General features: G+C 33.7%; 2 protein-coding genes and 1 long non-coding RNA gene across 10 annotated transcripts in view; 1 reads left to right on the top strand and 2 right to left on the bottom strand.

Annotated features, from left to right (window-relative positions):
* Window positions 1-2,159: 2,159 nt before the first annotated feature.
* Window positions 2,160-4,151, bottom strand: LOC105144197 (farnesol dehydrogenase). Its single transcript, XM_011052949.2, has 5 exons — window positions 4,021-4,151; window positions 3,506-3,718; window positions 2,933-3,186; window positions 2,588-2,734; window positions 2,160-2,493 (listed from the first exon to the last, which is right to left on the bottom strand). The coding sequence occupies exons 1-5, from the start codon at window positions 4,106-4,108 to the stop codon at window positions 2,452-2,454; spliced, it is 744 nt and encodes a 247-aa protein (XP_011051251.1). The 5' UTR covers window positions 4,109-4,151; the 3' UTR covers window positions 2,160-2,451.
* On the top strand, window positions 4,087-5,399 carry LOC147911090 (uncharacterized). Its single transcript, XR_015547176.1, has 2 exons — window positions 4,087-4,222; window positions 4,862-5,399. It is a non-coding gene; the product is annotated as an uncharacterized LOC147911090 (long non-coding RNA).
* Rab3-GEF (Rab3 GDP-GTP exchange factor) overlaps window positions 4,889-17,211 on the bottom strand; it is a 26,233-nt gene continuing 13,910 nt past the window's right edge. For 5 of the 8 annotated variants that reach the window (XM_011052938.2, XM_011052943.2, XM_011052944.2 and 2 more), the window contains 9 exons: window positions 16,457-16,601; window positions 16,228-16,357; window positions 15,580-15,796; window positions 15,238-15,510; window positions 14,486-14,665; window positions 11,935-11,943; window positions 8,124-8,196; window positions 7,923-7,969; window positions 4,889-7,149 (listed from right to left, as the gene is read on the bottom strand). In XM_011052938.2, the coding sequence (XP_011051240.1) occupies window positions 6,769-7,149; window positions 7,923-7,969; window positions 8,124-8,196; window positions 11,935-11,943; window positions 14,486-14,665; window positions 15,238-15,510; window positions 15,580-15,796; window positions 16,228-16,357; window positions 16,457-16,601 (1,455 nt within the window). In that variant the 3' untranslated portion in view covers window positions 4,889-6,768. Of the gene's footprint in view, window positions 7,150-7,408; window positions 7,557-7,922; window positions 7,970-8,123; window positions 8,197-11,934; window positions 11,944-14,485; window positions 14,666-15,237; window positions 15,511-15,579; window positions 15,797-16,227; window positions 16,358-16,456; window positions 16,602-17,211 lie in introns of all 8 variants that reach the window. The other 3 variants (XM_011052945.2, XM_087412567.1, XM_011052940.2) reach the window with 3 other exon arrangements.

The following is a 17,211-nucleotide window of genomic DNA, read 5'->3' as shown; positions in this document are numbered from 1 at the left end:
TCATACTAAAGGTTAATTCAAAGGAACGAAAGAAGATTGCTGTTCACTGTCACGAAAAGCTTCTGCCGATCCATATCCCCGACACCTATTTACATCATGCTGAAAATCTGGTCCTCGATTAGGGGGTCGTGTATAATCTACGTCTAGATAATTCATTGCTTTCTGAATGATGCATTTTTGTGCGGGTATTGTATATTATTTGTGATATTACCGCTTGTTTTTGGCGCGTGGCAGAAGAATACCTCCATCTGAAATACAACACCGTGTTCATATGCCGATAAGACGTATCGTCGTTGTTGAAACTTGAGATACGCTCGCGAATGTTAATTATCACGGAAACGAAATATCATTAATGAAAATAATAATTAATTAAAGTCAATGTTTTGTTTATTTTATATAACTGCATGATCTACGATATGTCTCGTGTTTTTTTTCGAACTTTTTAAAAATTAATATTATCTAAATACATAAAAATATTTTTATTTTAAATTACACATACAATACATATATATTTAATTTGACATTTTATTATAGAGGTTTATATAAAAAATACTTAAATTAAAATTTATAATGGCCTTTTGAAAAAAATCAAAATTATTTAAGAAAGGAGCATAAAAGCGTTGGATATTATTGCGAAATAATTTTTTAAATGAAACATAAATACAAACGTTTAGATCTTTTTTTAGATCATATCTCAATGTTTACAGTAGTAAAATTAAATTAAAATTATGTAGAGAATCATTAAAAGCGCAATATAAATTAAAAAACTTATAATGGTTAGATATATTTTTATTTACAATTATTATAAAAATTTGCATGTTAAATTATATTGCTACCAAGATGTTGATCATAATTTATTGTACATTTTGCAGTAACTACTATTTTTTTAGTTCTTATCGAAATTGTTCTTAAAATTGGAAATTTATATGCAATAGAAAAAGAATTTGAATGCATGAATTTTGAGAACAATTTTCATAAAAAACTAGAAATATATCATGATTGCTGCAAAATGTACGATGAATTGCAATCAACATTTTAGCAGATATAACTTGATACTACAATTTTTTATAATAATTGTATCTAACTTTATAATAATTGTATCTTACAAGCTTTTAATTTTTTGCACTTTTAATGATTCTCTACACATAATTTTAATTTAATTTTACTACTTTAAATACTGAGAATGATCTAAAAAGACTAAAAAACGGTCGAAACGCCTGTATGTTTATATAATTTAATATGATAGAATTCTTTTGCAATAATATCCAGCGTCGGCTTTATGTTCCTTCCTCTAATAACTTTAAAAAATACTTGTTATTATTTCATCTTTGGCGCAAAGTACAATTTTACATTGAGTATTAATGCATGAATATTATAAGATATATATTTTTAAATATAAATATTTTTTATATAATAATTAAATGCACTCAGTAATAGATAATTATTTTATAGCAATAGGTAATCACAAGTGGCACATAGTGCTTACAAAGCATTAAAAAAGTGCATAATCGCTTTTTTAGCACTTTACAAGCACTTATACTGTGCTACTTGAGATAATCAATAATAGGATTACAAAAGTAAGAGCAAAAGGTAATACTTCAGAATTAATTAATGTTTAATATTAAAATAGTATCTTCTTCAGATTATAATAAAAAATAGCATGAGATCGAGAATGCTGACGAAACGAATTTGCACTATTTTCGAAAAAAACGATAAAACGTTCTGCAATATCTTTGTTAGGAACACTACATCAGAAGTTTCAGAGAACGTGAAGGATCTCTCGCGAAGTGGTCTCATCAGCAAATCCGCATACAAACAGTTTGGCGCAGAAAACGAGAAAATTCGTACCTGATCGCGAATATTGCGCGACAGCGCGTCTCCGCGCACGTTCATCTTTTATGTTGATTTATGTCGATCATCTTCGATTCTTTCAGAATCTATCACTATTTTTTAAAATTAAAAATTATGGTAGAAGTCCTTGCAATACTGCAGTTGCATCGTTAAAATGCAGCAACAATGCCCAGCAACACACAAATTTTTCAGTAATGAAAAGTCGCATTATTATGATTTTTCAATAATGGATCTTAATTTAGGACACCTCTATCTCAAATTTTTAATATATGCTCTATTGCGATACGGTATTTAAAAATATATAAAACTTATTATTTAGATTTACATATATATATTTATATATTTATTTTATGATAACGTAAAATCAGAGTTACATAATAAAGTATTATATTTTATTGTATATTTCTATGATTTTTACTAATATAAGCGAATTTTTCAATCAATCTGCCATGCTAAAATATGTATAAACAAGAAAAGAAATATAAAAAGAAGAAGCATAAGTAATGTCACTTTTTTAGCTTGATAAAAAGTTTGAAAGTTGAAAAGCACAATTATTCTAATTACATTCAACATTTCGTATTTGATCGCTTTGAAAATCGATTACCACGATTCGCCCAGAGGTCTCAATACGACATCCTGTATCTGTGGGGAGAAGATATCATTTTTATTTAAGTTTTATTTTATATAACAAGAGAAGACAATGTTTAGACTGTCTAAAGACGTATGTATGACGTACCAACACGTGAGGAGGATTAGACAACACATAAATTACCGCCGCTGCGACGTCGTCGGGATTCAAAACCGGCATTGCTGCCATTGTTTCCGGGGAGAACACGCTATAAGAAGCCATGAATTCCGTCGCAACCAAACCAGGACTAATGTTCTACATATGACAGAAATAATGTAATTAAAGAGGTTTGTTCTTACCTTATGCTTCTTGTTCTATTTTACATATGTATATACTTCTTATCATCAATTGTATAAAAATAATTTTTAATAATTAAGGAAAGAATTTAAAATGATTTCAATAAAAATACATTGTTTTGAGGAACAGTTATGTTTCATTTATCAATTGTCTTACTGTGACACGTATGCGCGTGCCCGCAAGCTCGTGTCGCAAAGTCATGGCCAGGCCGGTGATAGCACGCTTTGATGCCGGATATACGCTAAATCCTGGAACGGAAGGTACCCTCTCGGCAGCCAAACTATTCACGTGAATCACAATGGCATCTTCATCCGCCGTTTCGCGCATCATGCGTACAGCCTCGCGTGTGCAGAGACAGAGTCCCAGAACATTCACGTCGAACACGGATCGCCAGTCCTCTAAAGTACCATCTGTAAAACATGTTGGAGAATTAACTCAATTATTTTACGTTATTCTCTACAATAATTTATTATCTATCTGCATTTTTATCTTTTTTACAATAAAATTGTCTATTTTGTATATTTGATTGAACAGAAGAGTTTAAAGAAAAACCTATGAAAATTTCTTTAGAAATAAAGAAATGTTAACATCGAATTTAGAATTTATGCGAAGCTCTTACAGATCCGTAATAAGAACTCCGCATAAATTCTAAATTCGATGTTTCTTTACTTCTGAAGAAATTTTCTTACGTTTTCTTTAAACTCTTCTGCCCAATATCAAGATCTTTACCTATGAGCGAAGATTCTTTGATGATACCAGCGCTGTTAACGAGAACGCTTATCGGTCCAAGATTATTCTTTATCCATGCGAAAGCTACGGTTACGCTTTCCTCTTTAGTGACATCGCATTCCACGGCATGAAGTTTGTCCGAGGAATCTTTCAAACAATCAGCGATTTCCTTAATTTTTTCCACTCTCCTCGCGAAGCCTGCCACTATCATACCTGACATAAGAAAACGATTATACCAATGAGCTCCATATTATATTAATTCAAATTTTTCACATTACAATAATTCTCTAATAATAAGACTTTGAACGCAATATTTTACAACATTTCAAATAGCACATCAATCATCTTGTTTTCTTTCGAATGTAACAGTGATATTACACTTCCAATTAGTGAACGTTACGGCAACAATTATCTCGCGAGTCGAGATAAACGTGTGCAATCGTAAAGTCAAATTTCTCGCCGGAGAAATTTTTTAACATAATATTAATTTATTGTAATTGGAACACCTTCTTCACCTTGTTTAACAAGATTTCGTGCGATTGCTGCACCAATTCCGGCACTGGCACCAGTTACTACGGCCACTTTTCCGTTCCATCGCTCCATCCTTCTGCAGTGAGACTTGAGACGCAACTGCGGACCAGAAGCCCTCGATAATCCGATTGCGTTTACAAGCTCTAGTCATCAATATGGAGAAAAAGGAGGACAGACATCCAAGAGGTATGAAATTCGATAGTAAAAGAAATTCTTTGTAACTGACCACTGCCTGGCCTTGATCAGATGCAATTACATCTGATTGAATCTCGATCTTACGAAGGAAATAAAAAATCAATAGATTTTTTTTTTAGAAAAACAGGAGAAGAATTCAATCGGAATAAGTTCAATTTATTTCGTTTATGTTTGCATATTATTTATTATCTATATTAATATATTATTTATAAATTGTTTAAGAGCAAAATTTTTATTCAATTTTTTACATTCATCGAGTTAATTAGTATAATTATACTGTATATTTATCGTTTAATTATTTTATACATAGTTATTAATTATAATATTAAAATTCCAATTAAATTTCTTAAATTTAGTCAAAGACCAATTATTGCGTAATATACGAGATGCAATTGCTTCTTTGTCATTTTAAACGCATCTCGAGACCAATTGAAGACTAATTATCAATTGAGTTTATAATGAATTAGCTAACAACTGCATATTTATGAGACCATATGTTCATGTATGTCTGCAATTATCTAATAAACATCGCATAAATTATGAACGGATTTATTTGTTTTCCGTTCCATATGAATATCATGCAAAGTTATGTTAAAAATTCGAATTATACTTATTATAAATCGCAATTAGGTAAAGGGGTAAATAAATACTGTTCAATTCCGATTTGGCTACAAGTATATTTTGGGCATGAGGCGTCTACATGGATGAGTACTATACAATGCGAGGTATTAATTTTTCTCTCCTAGAGATCTAAAGTTTTCTTTATCGTATAACCGTGATATATCTCGAAATGATAATGATCGATCGAATGTGTAGAATTTCTAAACATCGGGACTTAGGCAGACAAACTTGGTACAAAGAATTGTGTATATGTTTCTTCCTTTCTATTTTTTTAGATGTTTAGAAGAGAACGTGTCCTCCCTCTTTCTGTCACTTTTAAAAAACGCACCTCTCACTAACTCAACCGACGAACGAGCTCTAACATGTATAGTCGTATTAAAAGACGAGAAATAAAAAGGGATGTTCACGCCTTTGCTCTCTCTGTACTGCTTACTACACTGCCAATTGTTCTATTTACAAATCCTATTCCTTTTTACAAATATCTATACGTTGCAAGAAAATATATCACTTCTTCTCGTGTAGAGACACGTACGCTACGTTTACATCACGCTGAGTTCGCACCTTCTCTAAGCTGGTCATTGTTGTTCATCTACCTTACGCGACGCGTATTTATAACGTGAATATCGAGAAACATATGTGGCAAGGAAGGATACAATAAAAGTATAAGTTTCCAAAGTGAAGAGAGACATTTGCTTCGCGCTTAGTACTGGTTCCGATTAACCGGTTGGAAACCGCGATCTCATTGTATTTCCGCTGTTCCCATGGCTAACTAAATTTATTAATAATACGCGTCTAAACTAAATCTCGCACGAGTCGTAGGAAAATGCATCAGAGGATGCGAATTTTCACAGCATTTCAGAGATGTTGTCTTACATGTTTCTTTAGTATTGTACAGTTACATTATTATATTATATATAATGTCTATTTTTTTGGGAACATTACATGTACCCTAACGAACGCTCTACGAGCTATCGAGAGATCTTTCTTTTTCCGTATTTGAACTCGTACAAAATAATAACCACAGTATTTACTCGATACATCGACATAGTACATTTTTCTATACATTCTACACACAACGGTTTTCGCTAACATCTCACGTACACGCTGTATGTAAACAAAATATAGATAGAAATCACAGATTAGACTCGATTATAGGCGAGAAAAAAAAGAGAGACAGCGAACGAATAGAGAACTATTTGTTGTTATTTACTTCATTGTTTTATCGTGAGAGAAGATCGAGCATTAAAAGACGATAGAAATAATAGAAATAATATTGGTAATCAAAAGATTCAAAAGTTAGCGAGGCTAGCCATCGCAATTTGGCGTTTACCAACTGCTTACTCTGACTATACACGAGCTAAAATAAATCTTTTATTCTTCCGAATCGCGGGCGATCACAATCTCTCTTTCTCCTCGTGTCATATACATATAAAATTGTACCGCCAATTACGAATACTTATTGTATATAATTGCTTTAAGTGACACGTACACGTATACTCACGTGCACGCACGAATACAAGAATACCACAGCTATCACATCGACGTAGGACTACATAATAAAAATTTGCGCCGCAAAAATCCAATATTAACGAATTAAGCTAAAAATAAATATTAATTTTTTTCTTATGTTTTTAATTATTACGATTTTTCGCAATAATTTCATTCCTGGAAGAGGAAAGAACGTTAGCAAATCTGAAGAGAGAGAGAGAGAGAGAGAGAGAGAGAGAGAGAGAGAGAGAGAGAGAGAAAGAGAGAAATAAAACAAAATTGTTATCTTGCCTATGTCTCATGAATCTTTAAATAAAATACTCTTTGGAAAAGAGATAACACACTTATACCCAGGGTAGGCAAGCGTAAGGGGCGCAACTATTCTTGTCGTGGATGCTAACGAAGGGAAGCGAGTGTCGTTGCTTGTGTCAGTGTTGACGAGGATAGGGATCCAACTGCGTGTTTTTGTGCACCTGCGGTGTTACATTGCTCGATTGTGATTGCTCCTGTCTGTGTTGCTGATAGGGATATCGAATTTGATAGTTTTGTTGTTGCTGCTGATGTTGCTGCTGATGCTGCTGATGCTGCTGATATTGCTGCTGATGTTGCTGCTGATGTTGCTGCTGTTGTTGCAATTGTTGTTGGTGTTGACGTTGTTGATGCGGTTGCAGGTACTGTTGTTGCGATTGCAGTGACTGCGGTTGCTGCTGTTGCTGCTGCTGTTGCTGCTGGCCCTGTTGTTTTCGTTGCTCCGAACCAGCCGCCACGTAAGAAAATACGCAGAGGACAGCGTAGCAGATATCAGACGCCTTCGAATAAAAAGATATTTCGCGCTGTTAGGTACATAATATATATTATTCGTGTCTTTTTATTCATTAAAAGCTTTGATGTTAAGAAAATGTCGTTAGAATGTCGTTAAAATAAATATTAAATTTTATTAATTTTTATATAATTTTTCATTTTATCTATATAAAACCAGCCTGAAATTATTTGAAACAGTAAATTAAATAATAAAAATTGTCTTTTGAATATAATTTATAAAAACACAAAATGAAGAAAAGAACTTACGTGAAGTGTAAGAAAGGAAAAAACTTAAAAATGAGTCTCATGCGGTGTCATTTCCGCGCTTATGTTTCTGATGAGTCTCCAACGGGAGTTTATTAAGAGTAAATGCGATAGAAAATATTCTATGCAAGCAGTGAACCGCCTCTTCAGCCTGTCGTACAGTATATAACTATAGAAATAATAACAAAAATTTAAAATAATAAAATGTCTATCACTTTTTCTGACTCTTTTTATCTATTCTTGGATATACAAATATAATTAATTAACGTAAACCATTGTTTATATTTTATACATTTATTAAACTCTTAAACTATTGTAAAATTAGAAAAAAATGTTATCACGTATAAAATAAATATTTTATTCAGTTAAAGAATATATTATTAACGAAATTAAATTATTATTTCATTTTATAGTAAAACAGACATTTTATTACTTTTTTCTCGAAACAAATATCTTTTCTCATTACGATAGATATTTTTATTCCGACAGTAAAAAGTTTTGAAACACACGTACTCACCATTTGTGACTTATATTTACGTTGAATTACTTGTCTAGTTTTAGGATCTGAAAAAGAAAAGCACTCGATATTCCGACATTCAAAAATTAAATGCTAAATTACAGCGTAAGCGTGTCAGAGAATATTGTGAATCTATTCTTTTTTTTCGAGATATCTACGGCGTAAAAGCATAATCGATGCAGTATTCGATATGTCACTTACTGAATTCTTCCAAAACAAAGATTCCATCCTTTTGAGTAAAGCACTTGCGGATATGATCGAGTCTTACAAAAAACTGCAAATAACACAATCGGTTTGCGTTAGTGATCTGCGCATCGCGTATCATAAATCTGGATCTACTCGATCATGCACACGATTCTGACGTTTCTCTATTTGCCTATCATTATCATATGCGTCGATATAGCAATATCAGTCGTGTGTGCGAACAGCTTTCTAAACGAGGCGTGAAAATGTATCGTGATGCTCGTTCGACGATAAACGTCTGTTTTTACCCTTCGAGCGCTGATTTTGTCGCATCTTTTATCAATCAACAATAATTCTTAGCTATATTTTAATTAATTATTAAATACTCCTATATTATTATATTTATTGCAACAAAATTATAAATTTTTTTATTAAAAATCTAAAAGCGCTCGATGGGTTTTGCACAAGAAGTGTGTTTCACCTACTGCCTGTTTTAATCGATGCATGTCGCCGTACAGAAAATCACAATTATACAAACTAATTACAATTTGCAAAATTATACACTTCTTTCGTATAATTTTGCACGATATTTTTTATCGATAGTTTATTAATGACATAGAGACGCGCGTGATGTATATCGGATAAAAAAAATCACCGATAAAATTTGTAACAATTTTAATAACTATTATTATTATTATTTCATATCGTTTATACAATAATTAAGTATAATTTGCACTTATAATTAGATGCAAAGCAATACTGTTGTAATACTAACATTGTCGCGACCAGATCATGTTTCTTTCGTTTTCCAGAAATAGTTAGAAATAGAAAGATATGTTTTATTCCAAATGTATTTATTTCAAAGATTTGTGATTTTATTTAAAAAAATTTTTTTTTTCAATGTTGTATGTAAAGCGAATGAATCTAACACAGAGGATATTTATTTTGCATGTTAAAACCTGTACATTTTGAATGTTAAATTACTTTATAACATTCGCATTTCAATTATATGTTGGGGTTAACTTTATATTCCCATGTAATTATCTACTACGAAAGGAGAGGGCATTGAAAGATAATCTCGCGACGACGATATCCGTGTGACGAATATTAAATCGCATTGTATGTAGAATATCGCGAATATTGTGTATATATTTAATGAGTAAAGCTGAAATAGAAATGTATCCATTACACGTGCAAAGAGTGTACAAATGCTGTAAATAAAAGAATTGAAATCGGGGAATTCAAACCCTAGAAATATTTCTACGTGCAGCATACGCGGACCTCTCAGGGCTTACAGGGTAAAGCCGTACAAACATTGTCTCATAAAACAGCATGCTCAATATCACTTAATAGTCAATGTCACATTTCGATCGAAATTCAATAGCGAGCAACGCTGTGTATTTTCACAAAACTCAATCTTTACAAGACTGATTCTTGAGGAATACATTTTTTAATTGTTGAGTTCTGCGAAAATTAATTTTCGGTGTAAAGGCCAAAGCAATGTATAAGCAATCCAGAAATCTGTTCTACGACTAAAATCTATCAAAAGACACCATGCATCATTCAGCAATCGCGACGCAATCTCGATATAATTGATTTTTAAGCAAGATCTATAATAGCAGCAGCGATGGCGGCAAACAGCGGCGGCATCCGCAGCAACAGCAGCAGCAATATCAGCGATATATAGCGGCAAGCGTAATAGCGGCAGGCAACTCTGGAGATGGCCTAAACTCAATTGTAAAATGTTACTGATTGCTTAGCGTCGGAGAGTTGCTAAAATGTGCAATTGTATCATCTAATACAGACCGGCGGATGTGATACGGTCGTGATATATATATATTATATTAATCATGAGGGGGGGGGGGGGGTGGTAAAGAGAAATCGAGAAAAAAGGGAAATATGACGGTAAATGTCACTTCTTAGGGAGTGAATCGGTACAATATCGGAATTAGTACAATGCCGTAAACAAGAAACATATTATGTTAGCAGTGCCATGCCAGAGAAGTGTAACAATAATCGTGGCGAGAAGGTCGAGGCTCGCGTGAAATTCACAGTTTTCACAATGTTTTCTTTTTTCACAGAAAGGATATCCTGTGTTTTGTTCGCATTAAATACTTTAGACGATCACTAGACGGCACGAGGAACCATTGCTCTACTACGTAAACTACCAGTGTAGAATGAGTGGATTGCCGAGCGATGTATGTATCACGAGCATGTAAATCACGGATTTGTTCGTTTTTATTTCACCTTGCTGGTCTGTTTGAATCTATTTCACCAAAAATAGAATTTATTTTCTTAGCAATAGTTTATTTAAAAATAAAATAATTTCTCTGGTATTTTATGACTTCGTTTAGAATGTATTTTTTTCTGCATTTTTTCAAAGCCTTTTAATCATCATATTAGCTCATATGATATGATTGTATAATAATAATTGTATAATAATTGTTAAACAAATACTAATAGGGTTAATATTATGTAATTTCTTAAGAAACCCTATCGAAAATCTGGAGTTCTGAAGAATCACTTCAGCATAGAATATATGCTGAAACGACTTCGCGGAATAATTGTTTCGTTATTCTTTCTGCAGAGCTGCTCGAATCTCAAAAAAGACACAGTAAATCCTCCCGTGGTCCGGATAGAAAAATTCGGATGCAAAAATCAGTCGAGAGAATTTTAAGCATTAAATTTTCATCTTTTTTCATACTATTCTCTTATTTGTGTAATCTGTCTTCTTCAATTCTTGTAGCGTCATCCATTTGTGAGTAACCGTTTTGATATCTTTTACGTTTCTTAAAATATTACATCCAATTTTTCGTGTTCGACATAAATGGAAAATGTTGATATATTACGAGTATATATTTGCTGATACATAATTAACGATTTGTATCCCGAAATCTTATGTAAAAAATAGCTTTTGTAAATCATATGATATGAGATACGTTCTATAGATTACGAATACAGATCGACTCTCAATGAATTAACATCTTACTTGCGATTTAAAATTCTCTTAAAATTCTCATTCAATTGAAAGTCAAAATAAAAGAAAGAAATCAGAGGATACAGAATTTATTTTCGAATAAAGATAGATAACCGAGATGCTTGTCATCGATTTTCGATGAAATCGACAGTACGCTTTTTTTGTCACGATTCGATCATATGTCGAATGAATTAATAACGGTAACGACATTTTTGGGTTTCGGTAAAACGAGCTTCTCAAAGAGCTTTCTCAGTCGCGACCGAGAGATACGGTGTGTAAAACGTGAAAGCTGTAAATGATGATCGTGACGCAATGACTTTGTGTACGGACTTTTATGTACGAGTGATTAGGCTATATAGATATATATATATATAGTTGCATTGTGTGTGCATCGAACATCGCTCTCTACAAGTTGCACTAAACACTACTTACAAATATTTCATCTAAACGATATACAATATATAAAGTATATTTTGTGTCGGATTTTTGATCAATGCGGCAAACACTGTTCTGCATTTCATCGTTCATTACTGGATACCTGGAGAGGTATCGGCTTTACGATATACATGTCATATCGTAACGGAGAGATACATATGCGTGTATATATATATTACAACTAACACCGATCGATCGTAGAAAAAACAGTAAGGATAGACAGAGCAGATCAGTGAGTTCGAATGCAATTTAAGAATCTAGGTAGATATATATAGTATAATGGTATATATAATAATAATATATACGGCCAAAAGTAATGGTGAAAATAAATAAGCATCTCCGGAACACGGCCAACATTGAGTATATAGTCATATACTGAATTTATATAACAAACAATGACTTATTTTGATTTGATACCTCGAAATCCTGTTTGCCCAGCCGTAGGGCAATGTCGATGGACGGGACAAGAAAACAGAAAACAGAAAAACAGAAAATTAAAACCTTTGGTAACAGCAGTTATCCACTCAGTCATAGAATATGTATAGCATATATATATATATAGAAAGAGAGAGAGAAGAGAGATACAGCTGTACACGATGATATTACAGCTATGCTTTTATCACCTAACGTCATGGCCAAATCGATAAACAGCAAAGGTATATTCATTGTTCAAGGACCATCTCAAAAGTTCCCCAAGCTGAGAAAAGTCTATCATTCCGATTACTCGAATCGAATGTCCGGATCCCGGATATAATATCCTACGAGTATTTCGTCATTTGCGCGAAATTCTGTCAATATGTGATATATAACGATAGCCGCGAACGTTTATCAGTCGCGGTGGAGTAAGCCAGCAAATAGCGATTTGTGTAGCGTCCGATTTTGTTGTATCATCTTTTTTTTTCTTTTTATTTTTTTTCTCTCGTCTCGAACGCGAATAGACTTTCCTCGCGCATGACCACGACAGATAAAGAAGTTGTTAGACTTATGGAAAAAATATAATAGCATCCAACATTCAATACAAATGATAAGATATAGGAGTATAGTGTTCAAAAGACAGTCTGTATATATATATATATATCGCCCTATACCTTATTTCCTATGTATATATATATATAATATAAATGTAATGGATATATAAATATGTAATATATATAATTATATATAATACAGATAAAAGAGTCTGCAACTGCACATCGAGCTTCCATGCAAGAAAACATTGATTAATATAACGCCTGAACACAATATTATCCAATAAAAATAATCGAGAGGATATCGGAACCGACAAATTATACCGAGTAAATCTCACACGGAAACGATCGCGATTAAACGGAACTTTCGATTAACGAAGTGCTTAATGACGAGCAGAACAATTGTTTTTCTCGTTGAAGAGTTGTATATGCATGTGTGCGACGCGTTATATATATGTATGTGTATGCATCTGGAGACGATCTGATTCCTGATAGGATCCACTTACTGCGTTTATTCGTAATTTGTAAATTTTTACATTATTTATAAATTTTCTTAAAAACTACCATCCATTTACATTATAATCTTTTTTATTCAAATTAAAATATGCATTTTAAATATTATTAAAAAAAAATTGAAAATTCTTTAAGAAATGGATCATATTTCGAACTCAGATGCGCAAATGAAGAATGTCTCAGCTCAAGCGTGTTTTCTCTTTTAAAGTTAAAGATTCATGAATCAATTTTGAACTAATTTTTCGCTATTAAGACCTTTTTTACATAAGATATCTCAAGTTTAATCCCAAGTTTGAAAATTAAATTCGAATCGTTATATTAACGGAATCTAGAGTTAAGGAAATTTTTCATTGTTATCGTATATAATTTCTAAAATAACACATTGATATTTTCATGACGAAAACTTGGCTCATCAGTCAAACAGAACCTATATAGTTAAAAAAAAGAGAAACACGATTGATTGCAACATTCTGTAAATGTACTATGCTGCGTAATTATGCTGTAATGTTTCTTTTTGAAGTGTGTAAGATGTTTATTTCTATATCTCTTCATTTCTTCTGTAGATTTTATCTAGTTTCGTACAGATATGTATCTTTGCAAGTACGAATTCTCGCGTATTTCTTTGTAAATCAACAAAGTAACTTTTGCACAGATTTTGGAACGTATATTGAAAGTTCGCCAGTTAAACCACCTGACGAGCCCGACTTGTCCTTCCACATGGACGCGATGAATCACGTACAGAGATATAAATCAATTAAGCAGATCGTAGTGGCTAGCAGTGGGAGATAATATTGAGTGGTCCTTGCATCAATGCAATAATGGAAAAAATAACATAGAGAAAGAGAAAAAGAGAAAGAGATCGATGATCAAGAGAACATGGTCAAAAAGACAGTGGTTGAACGACGACCAGGTTTTCAATCCTACTAAAACAACGTTGACGGTTTTTTTTGCTTAATTAATCAATGCCTCCTTTTAAATACTATTTAATATCGGATTGCCCGTTCATTGTTACGAGACGAGTATCAAAGCTAGCTGTCACTTCAGACTACGATCGCGATCATTGAACCAAAGCAAAGGATATTTTTTTCTACAACTCAGTTGTAGTATAATACATTCTCTAACGTATATAATTAATCTCGCTGAAATCAATGCATTATTAAATGCATTGACACGTCGTAAAAAATAAACAATACAGCTAGAAATTGATAGCTAGAAAGATCGTAATGTAATATAATCGAGACGTAGTACGGTCGAAGGTATAAAGTGATACTTAATCCTCAAACCAAAGTTCTCAATAAATATGTACGATCGAACATAACACAAACAATTGAACGTAGAATGTAAGAGGGGTATATAGATATAGATATATGCGCAATCCTCGAAAAAAAGAGAGAGAGAAAGAGAGAGAAAGTGAGAAGGAGAGTCGAGCTCTCGATTCTTTCCGATAACAGCGTAATGTGTGACTTTTACGCGAGTGCGAGTCATACCTTGCTATTCGCGAAGAGGAGACCGACGCCTTCCATGCAGACCTGCAGAAGTCCGCCCTCGCCCGTTCGCATATCCTGCACCGGAAACTCACCGCCGAGCTCGTTCGCCACGTTCACGCCTCGTCCGCGAGCTGCTGCCTTCTCCATTGCATCCTTAATGCAGTAATACACGTCCTTACACTGGAAGAAACGATCGATGACGTTTATTCATCGTCAAAAGTGTGCAGCACGCAACTCTAATTGATCTCGACTGGTCGTCCATCAATCAATTTGGAATTCACGGACATTTTCTCCAAATTGTTTAAAACTTTGCGAGATTGCGCCTATAACCGTCTGCAATCATATTTGTAATCCCTCAATCTGCAATCTGAGTCTTCGGTTCAATTTCTTTTGTTCCTAGGTTTTCAAAGAGACACAATAGATCGTGCCCTAAATAAATCATTGGTGGATTCAAAGATGTTCACCCCCCCCCCTCTACCTATTATTATTAGGTTTTCAAAGAATGTGGAAAAATTCAATGGTTTTTTTTCAATATTTTTATTATATTATTAAATTTTTTTGTCAATTATTTTAGGAGGAGACTTCGCCCTCCTTTATTTTGAAGAAATTTAAGAGTGAAATTTTTTTTGCGCCAAAAAAGATTCAGATTACATTTTTGCAACCGTTATGCGTCAGAATGGAACATTTCTTTTTCATTTAATTTTCGTTTATTTGAACTTCCCTTGTTCGATCTTTCTGGGGATCTTTCCTACCTTCTTAGTATAATACTTGTGTAACTTGGTATCGCCGCCACTCTTCTTCCACAAACATAGAACCTTATTCTTCGGACTGTAGGTCATGTTGACCACGCGCTCATACCACCATCGCTCGACTATTACGCCGTTCACCGATCTCAGCACGAGACCATCGTGGCGAACCTCGAGGAAGCGCAGGTCGCCCTCGGCGTCGACCCCCGAGTGCACGGTGAACGATTGCCGGTGCATTTGCCGGGATGTTAAGGGCTTCAGGTCGATATCGTTTCCGTGCTATAGAAGAAGAAGGTCTACGTTCTTAGCGCATCGAGATTGTTAACCGGTCGCACGACCGATACTCACGAGATTGTTTATTTGGTCGAGAAGTAGATTCAGTTCCTGGCTGTAGATGAGGCCGATGTGACTCTTGCCCAACAGTCTCCGTACCTTCCGCTTCAGCTCGTTCTTATCAACGTTTAACATCACCAGTACGGCGGTGAGATTGTGCAGCAAAGTGCACAGCAATCTGTCCTCCTCGTGTTCCAACCTTCGTCTTTCGCTTTCACTCAAACTCTTGTATCTGTATCACGCCCGCAACGTGTTTTAATAATAATTTTAAAAGTTTTTATTATATCTATTTATGTATACATGTATTGATTAATATATCTAACATTATACATATAAAAAACTTTTCAATTTCTAATTTTGAATCAATTGAAGAAGATTATATGTGGCTATCTCCATCCAAGGAAAAATTGGTTTTACTAAAATATTTAGCTAAATATAGATCTGAAATTAATTTTCCAGATCATCAAAATATTATGTAGAACATTCAAAATAATTGCTAGAATATTAAAACTTTTTGCAGCATTACTCATCATACTTGAATTTTCTGCGTAATCATTTTGATAATCCAACAAAATTATTTTCAGATATGAATCTAGCACTTTTAGATATTTCAGTAAAATTGTTCTTTTGATGTAATTTTCGCTCGTTTGGTTATTTTTTTACCTCTCCACCATTTCTCCGGGTCCTTGATCCATGCCCATCATGTCGCGTTCCTGCGAGACGGCGTCCAAAAAGGCGTCCTCCCAGAATTGCATTTCGTCCCACAGAGATGATCTGTCTTTCCCCACTAAACCTAGAGTGAAAATTGCGATAATAAAATGATAATAAAATATCGACGAGAAAATCGTCAATCTTTAGATATCACTTGTAAATTATTATGCATTTATTGTACCTTCAAAGAGATACGTTCTCGCAGTTTCCGGACTTGGTAACGTTGTGGTAGGTATCAAACTTCCGCCGTGATACCGGAATCCGGTGCTTAAAGACGACTTGCTGGACCAGACGCTGCCGGAACGCTGCTTGCCCTGTCGAGGAAACTGAAATCACAGAACCGTGTAAGAGTAAAGTTAATAGCGTTTTAGAGATAATTTTTGATTAAATCATGAAGACTTTAATAAAACAGTCCGAAATTATGACCAGTATTCATAGTCAATTCTTATATTTAAAACCTTAAGTACAGTCTCAAGATTGGATAAACCGTATTAGCATCTTAAGACATTATTTAAGATGGTCTTAAAATAAAAATCGATTATGAATACCGGTCAATATCTTCTATCAACATTTGTCGAGATCATAGAGATTAGAGCATTCCATCTAGTTAACTGCAATACGATGCCACCTTCTAAAGTCAAAAGGTAGCTCGCTTGCACGCACAAGAATCACGGAAGAAACCTAGTAACATCACAAACAAGACATTGATTTTTTTTTAATATGATAATAATTTAAATTACAGCGAAACGCGATATTGTTACCCTTCGATAATGATTTTCTATGCGATCTGTCAGCGTCCAGTGTTCCTGTCTGATGAATGCCGAGATATCGATGCAATTCGAGAATTCGAAACTACGAAAAGTTTCTGTTGTGCGATATATGTTACACATCCGAGTCAGTCTAAGGACTCTTTCTCCTAAAGAATGTGTTAACCGT

This window comes from Acromyrmex echinatior, chromosome 1, assembly GCF_024713525.1.
Source record: "Acromyrmex echinatior isolate Ae372 chromosome 1, ASM2471352v2, whole genome shotgun sequence".
NCBI lineage: Eukaryota > Metazoa > Arthropoda > Insecta > Hymenoptera > Formicidae > Acromyrmex > Acromyrmex echinatior.
The sequence above is the reverse complement of the archived record's forward strand: the minus strand, read 5'-3'. Positions and strand labels throughout refer to the sequence as shown.